The 6,779-nt window shown below is 35.7% G+C and overlaps 2 protein-coding genes across 3 annotated transcripts; one reads left to right on the top strand and one right to left on the bottom strand.

The window, feature by feature from the left end:
• The first annotated feature begins 251 nt into the window (after positions 1 to 251).
• On the top strand, positions 252 to 4,474 carry LOC111881727 (3-isopropylmalate dehydratase large subunit, chloroplastic). Of its 2 annotated transcripts, XM_023878115.3 has the most exons (15): positions 252 to 410; positions 496 to 633; positions 772 to 942; positions 1,020 to 1,172; positions 1,255 to 1,323; positions 1,427 to 1,543; positions 1,976 to 2,050; positions 2,210 to 2,287; positions 2,379 to 2,474; positions 2,693 to 2,742; positions 2,852 to 2,906; positions 3,002 to 3,133; positions 3,413 to 3,466; positions 3,872 to 4,030; positions 4,148 to 4,474. In XM_023878115.3, exons 1-15 carry the CDS (start codon positions 360 to 362, stop codon positions 4,286 to 4,288), a joined length of 1,539 nt encoding a protein of 512 aa, XP_023733883.1. In that variant the 5' UTR covers positions 252 to 359; the 3' UTR covers positions 4,289 to 4,474. The 2 variants fall into 2 exon arrangements, with proteins under 2 accessions (XP_023733883.1, XP_023733884.1); XM_023878116.3 differs by lacking the exon at positions 3,413 to 3,466.
• Positions 4,475 to 4,598: 124 nt separating this feature from the next.
• Positions 4,599 to 6,146, bottom strand: LOC111881728 (28 kDa ribonucleoprotein, chloroplastic). Its single transcript, XM_023878118.3, has 4 exons — positions 5,618 to 6,146; positions 5,290 to 5,391; positions 4,924 to 5,196; positions 4,599 to 4,834 (listed from the first exon to the last, which is right to left on the bottom strand). Exons 1-4 carry the CDS (start codon positions 6,056 to 6,058, stop codon positions 4,781 to 4,783), a joined length of 870 nt encoding a protein of 289 aa, XP_023733886.1. The 5' UTR covers positions 6,059 to 6,146; the 3' UTR covers positions 4,599 to 4,780.
• Between the last annotated feature and the right edge of the window lie 633 nt (positions 6,147 to 6,779).

Genomic DNA, 6,779 nt, shown 5'->3' with positions numbered 1-6,779 from the left:
TGTTTTTTTTTTAAATTAACTCATGTAATAAATAGGTCTCACAACTAGTTTTTAATATTGTTAAGAAGTGACGGAGAGAGCAACAAAAACAAAGTTTAGTGAATTTCAAAAATTTTGACATGCTGCAAGACTATGCTATTAATCTACTCTTTTACATTTTTAGTTTTAGATCATATTCATTTCTATTGTAATGTTTTGTGTTTACTGATTTATTTATTTATTTATAATATTCTAATATAGTCAACTGTCGTAGGGGAAATGGTATGCGCCCGCCAAACTATTCCTAACGACCAGTCTTCTCCATTGATAATGGAAACAGTTCTCACCAACTCAACGCATAATCATCTCATCATTCATCAATGGCGACTTCATGTTCAATCTCTTCAGCCTCTTCCTCTTTCTTCAACAAGGTTACTACTTACATATCTATTTTCGAGTCAAATATTTCATCATGGAATAATCCTCTTTAACAAATCTTGTTATCTGAATCTTCAGATTTCCCAGAAAGATGGGGATCAATATGCGCAACCCTCATTTGCGATCACCATTTCCACGCAAAAACAAGCTTCAAGGAAGATCCTTTCTATCATGACACCACAAACATCTGAACGTAAACCATCAACAACCGGTTCAGTTGGGTTCTTTTCTTCTTGAGTCTTGACCCTTTCTTTGTTCATCTCTTTGATTATATGTTTAACTTTGCTCCGATATCCATGGAGTTTATGTAACTTAAAGAGGGTTTTTGATTACTTAGATGTATCTTTTCTTCAGGTAAAGACAGGAATGACGATGACAGAAAAAATATTTTCTCGAGCTTCTGAAAAATCCAATCTGATCCCTGGTGAGAATGTTTGGGTCAACGTTGACACTTTGATGACCCATGATGTTTGTGGCCCTGGTGCTATAGGAGTCTTCAAGAAAGAATTTGGCAACAATGCTAAGGTACATCTACTCATATTCACACATTTTTACCTTTTTTTAGTGATTAAACTTTATATAAATGAATTTGGATATTTAAGGTTTGGGATTGTGAAAAGATTGTCATCATACCTGACCACTATATATTCACAAGTGATGAAAGGGCAAATAGAAATGTTGATATCATAAGGGATTTCTCAAACGAGCAAAACATAAAGTATTTCTACGATATAACGGATCGTAGTAATTTCAAGGTATATATATGGTTCTCTCTTTTTGTCAAAAGATTTGTTATATAATAGATATTAAAAAGATATATAAGCCATAATTTTTCAGGCTAATCCTGATTATAAAGGTGTATGTCATATTGCTCTTGCACAAGAAGGCCATTGCAGACCTGGAGAGGTACCTCTAATTAATTAATCTATGTGACTTGATACATTTTGAAAGTTATCTTACTATATGAAAATTGTCTCATTAACTCCTTTACATGTTACTTTTCTTTTAGATTCTTCTTGGTACTGATTCCCACACATGTACTGCTGGAGCATTTGGCCAGTTTGCAACCGGAATTGGAAACACGGATGCCGGTTTTGTGTTGGGAACCGGAAAGCTTTTGCTTAAGGTTTGTAGATAAATTAGTATTCTTCATTTGTGTGTGATGTTGTAATCTTCCTTACTTAATATGGTGGGGTATGTATGTATTGCACAACCTATGTATCTACAAAATGATTATTCTATGGTGACCCCTGAGCTTGCTCACATCATTGGTATATAGTGGGCCCACTAGGTGGCTGACATAAGAGCCCTGAGTGTCTGTAAGGAGCCCAATCCACATTGGAATTGAAACTATTGAGACTTGAAACCCTTGTTTGATTATGTCCGAGTGGCCTTTGTTTAATTGGAGATAGAAGTTAATGAAAAGTTTTGATTCTTTTTTGGAATGATAGAAAACAAATTGTACACCTTTTTTATTATCGAAATGTACCTATTTTGTAACAATTTGTCTTTGTACTTGACACTTTCTACTTTTCTTCTTTGTGACCATGTTTAATAGGTACCTCCAACTTTAAGATTTGTGATGGATGGAGAAATGCCGGATTATCTTCTTGCAAAGGATCTGATCCTACAAGTAAGTTTAATTTTGTCTTACCTTATGACAATATCTTTTAATCAAATAATCTTGAAATATTGTATAAAACTCAATCACACTATTTATATGTAACAAGCTTAAAGACATACTATTATGACATCTTTAAAAACTCATGGTTGACTAACCTTCTTATTGTAGATAATTGGTGAAATATCTGTATCTGGTGCAACATATAAAGCAATGGAGTTTGTTGGGACAACTGTGGAAAGTCTAAGTGTAAGTTTTGATTGTTCTTAATTTCTCCTTGGTATAGAACTATTTCACAAATATAAAATGTATTAATTATATTTGCATTTTCATTTCATAGATGGAAGAAAGAATGACATTATGCAACATGGTGGTTGAAGCCGGGGGTAAGAATGGTATTGTTCCAGCCGATGCTACAACATTTAAATACCTTGAGGTTAGTTTTCCTTTGATCTTTTCAATATTATGATTGATCATCTTCCTCTTAATTAGCTAGTTCTTAATAAAGGTTAAGGTCACTAAATGTCAACATACTTTTCATTTTTCAAAAATATGAATTAGTGGGATAATTGAACAAGATCCTTCCATTACAAATGTATTTTTATGTCTATGATGTGTAACCTCCCCCCCTCTCCCATTCACTCCTGTTCACAGGACAAAACTTCTATGCCTTATGAACCAGTCTACAGTGATGCTCAAGCAAGGTTAATTACTCAACCATTAATGTTATAACCAGATGATTTTTCTACTTCTTAACTTGTTTTGAGAAATTTTAGAAGTAAAATCCTTGACCTTATTCAACTTTGGATACAGATTTCTTTCCGAATATAGAATTGATGTCACAAAATTGGAGCCACTTGTGGCAAAGGTTAGAGATATTGTTTCATTCTTCTGATTTAATTTATGCTTTTGATAATCGATATAATATTAAAATGTTAACTTATGTTCTTTTACATATTTCAGCCACATTCTCCTGATAATCGTGCTTTAGCACGAGAATGCAAGGATGTGAAACTAGACAGAGTGTATATCGGCTCATGCACAGGAGGCAAAACCGAGGATTTTCTAGCTGCTGCTAGAGTGTTCCTAGCTTCCGTAAGCTTTTAGGTGTCTTGCTTTTTTACTTTATATATTATGCCCCAAGTGTGCACAACAGTGCACTGGACTCTTATGTCAACCATCTAATGGGCCACTGTGTACCATGATTCTCCTGGGGTTGAGCAGTGTGGGCCAGCTTAAGGGTTGCTGGAAGAATAATTTTTTTGCAGAAACTTGTGATGTTATGTGCAACTAAATCTAATATCTGATGTGTACTTATTTACGCGTCAAGTTTTTATGATACCATATTTAATAAATTATTTATATAACATGCAGAGTGGTAATGGTAAGGTCAAAGTTCCCACATTCATTGTCCCAGCTACACAAAAGGTTTGTGCTTTAAAGTATTATATGTAATCATGCTACCAAGGGTTTTCGATACTTTTACAACTACCATGATACTAATGTTTAAAACACAAACACGCAAGGGTTCGAGTCTCAATAGTTGTAATGTAGAAGTTTCAGTTCCAATGTGATGCACATTAAGCTAGCTCTTATAGTAGCCACCTAGCAGACTGTTGTGTACCTGATTCATATCTAACAGACTGTTATGTACCTGATTTATATCTAACAAAATGTTGTGTACCTGATTTATATCTAACAGACTGTTGTGTACCTGATTTATATCTCACATGATGCTTTTTGGGGTGGGCCAGTGTAGGCCAACTTAGAGGAAGATGACATTTTTACATAAAACTTTGAAGAGTAGTAATGTTTTTATTTTATGTTTGGTAGGTGTGGATGGACTTGTATACCCTACCAGTGCCAGGTTCGGGTGGCAAAACTTGTTCCCAGATATTTGAACAAGTGGGCTGCGATTCACCTAGGAGTCCTAGTTGTGGTGCTTGTGTGGGTGGTCCATTGGATAATTATGCACGCATGAATGAACCTCAGGCAAGTATCCTTTTTCAAACACATACTTTTAATGCCTAATTAACTTCAAAACTCCATTTTTTTTCTCAACTTTTGAGTGTTATTTAGCTTCTGCTGACATTCATTTGATAATGGCAGGTTTGTTTATCAACCACCAATCGGAACTTTCCAGGTCGCATGGGACACAAAGCTGGTCAAATCTATTTAGCTTCTCCTTACACTGCTGCAGCTTCGGCTTTGACTGGTTTTGTGACTGATCCAAGAGAGTTTCTTCATTGACATCATCCATGAGTTACATAAACATTTGTATAAGTTTTGAATTATCAAAATTCGTTGCTACATCCGTTAGGTAATTTGAGAATGCATCTTTCTCTTCATATGTGTTTTTGTTTTAATGTAAAAACGTTCAAAATCTTTGGAAATGTTTTACTTTTACTACAAACTCCATAGGAACTTGTCAAGAAACCTTGATTTCGGTTGCTTGTTTTACTTCATTGAGTGCATTGTAAAGTAAAAAACTTTCTGTAAAAAGATTATTCTTCTAGCAACCGCTGGGCCTAAGCTGGCATACGAAAACCAACAACAAAAGTAGAAAACTTGACACAAGAAATATAATGATTGTAACCTAAGCAAACTGTTATCCCATAGCTAAATGCCAATATGGTTTCTGATTAATTTCTTTCTTTCTACAAAGGGACTCCATACATTTTGCTACAAGTATGCCTTATGTGCTTGAATTTGAAATCTTGAAATCTTGAATATTGGCTACTCTTACTGCTTTTTTCCCTGTGCGAGGCTAACTCTCACTGATCTCCCTTCTAGCTCCTGTTAAAAACAAGAAACATAAATCTTTTTTTTTTCCATGAAATCAAAGATAATTTGAAGTAATTAGTTATTAGTTATTAAATTATTACCACTCCATTAAGAGCCTGAAGGGCTGACTCCATTTCTGATTTCGTGGAGTAACTCACAAAGCCATAACCACGAGACCTTCCAGTTTCACCATCATATAGAACCCTTGCTCCAACCACATTGCCATGTTCGCTAAATTTTTCTGTTAGGCTTTCGGAGGTAACAGACCATGAAAGATTTCCAACGAATAACTTGTACTCTGTTTCTGGGTATAATGGTTCTTTCGGCTTTGGTTTATCAGAAAAATTCACCCTTAATGTTCTTCCACCATATTCCTGTAAACAGACATGAAACTCTATTGATTAAGTAACCTTTTTTTGTTTGAAACCATCTAATGTTCTATGTTGTCATGTCATGTGAATGCTTACTCTTCCATCGAGGTTTTCAATGACAGCTTTACAATCTTCGATGCTACTCATTGTCACAAACGCAAAGCCTCTGCTTTTACCAGTGTCCCTATCGTAGAGTACCTGGTCAAGAACTTGATCCATAAATATATAACTTTAACAATATGAATCGATGATCTTTTTAAATTCTTTTGGCGAAAGTTAATCTGTGTAAACCAACACTGTAACAGATCGAGGAAATACTCATGGATTTTGAACAATAGGTGTAGAAAAGAATCAATCTTTTTGATGTTAATGAAACAGTCGATTATTTGGGTGTATAAAGATGGAGAATTTGAGATGTATGTACCTCAACAAGCTCCGGACTAGCGTAATCTTGAATTATTCCGGCGAGCTGAGCACTATCGCAGAGATACGGCAAATTCCCGAAGTAAAGCTTGGTATGTACAGAACTGATTGCCTCGGGTTGATCTCCTCCGTCACCGGAGACTTCTTGCACTTCTTTGACCACCGGCTCCTCCTCTTGCTCGAGGGTTTCCTCCTCCGTCGCTGATACCGCCGCTTCTTCTTGCGCCACCGAAGCTGATACCCTTAGCACCCGCCACTTTCCGGATATGGGTATTGGATCAGTTCTCGTAAGAGAATGAGATAATGATGATGATTGTAACCTGGGTACTGTAGAAGTTAATCTAAGAAATATAGGATCCGAAGACCATGGCTTTGATTTTATGTTACATTTGGAGAAAGGAGAGCCGATGGCAGCGGCAGCAGTGGCAGTCGCAGCGGCCATGTTGCCTGATCCGGTGGTGGTCGCTGGTTAATTTGCTAGTGATGACTGGTGGTTGTTTTCTCCGATTGATGAAAGCTGCCCTAAAGGGAAATGTGGGGGCTTTTTAGCCATCTATGCTGACGTGGACGGATGATATCCAGTGAGATGTGAAGATGAGTGAGATGATAAGATTCTTATGGGGGCCACTTTATGGTAAAAGAATTTTGGGTTATTTTTTCTTGCTCTTTTGGAATTTATCCCTTACCTTGCTTCTAATTGCGATTAATAACGGATTTATTCCTTGTGATAAAAAGATTACCAATTTTGTGCAGAAACTCAAAAACTGATTCGATGAAATGTCTTAAAGAAAAACAATGGCATGGTATACCAAAATGGGAACTTGGAAAACGCATTGTAGCATTACATTAAGATCGCTCATGAGTTGTTAAGTCACTAAATACTATGTAACCATAGATTTGAAGTTTGTGAATTCGTGGAATGATATGATGAACGGGTTGTTGAATCAAATGACCCAAAATGTGGAATACAATGGTACTCATTGTGGTGGTCAAGTGGCTTTGTAGTAACGTAACCATAGATTTGAAGTTTGTATACACCTCTTCCATTTTAAAGAAATTGAGTTTGAGTAAAGATTTTTGAAAAGAAATTGAGTTTGAGTAAAGATTTTTGAAGTTAAACAGGGAATAATGACTTAAAAAGATAATATATTTTTCGATTTATA

The sequence above is a fragment of the Lactuca sativa genome, chromosome 2, assembly GCF_002870075.4.
Source record: "Lactuca sativa cultivar Salinas chromosome 2, Lsat_Salinas_v11, whole genome shotgun sequence".
NCBI classification, from domain to species: domain Eukaryota; kingdom Viridiplantae; phylum Streptophyta; class Magnoliopsida; order Asterales; family Asteraceae; genus Lactuca; species Lactuca sativa.
This window is presented reverse-complemented; position numbering and strand designations above follow the sequence as displayed.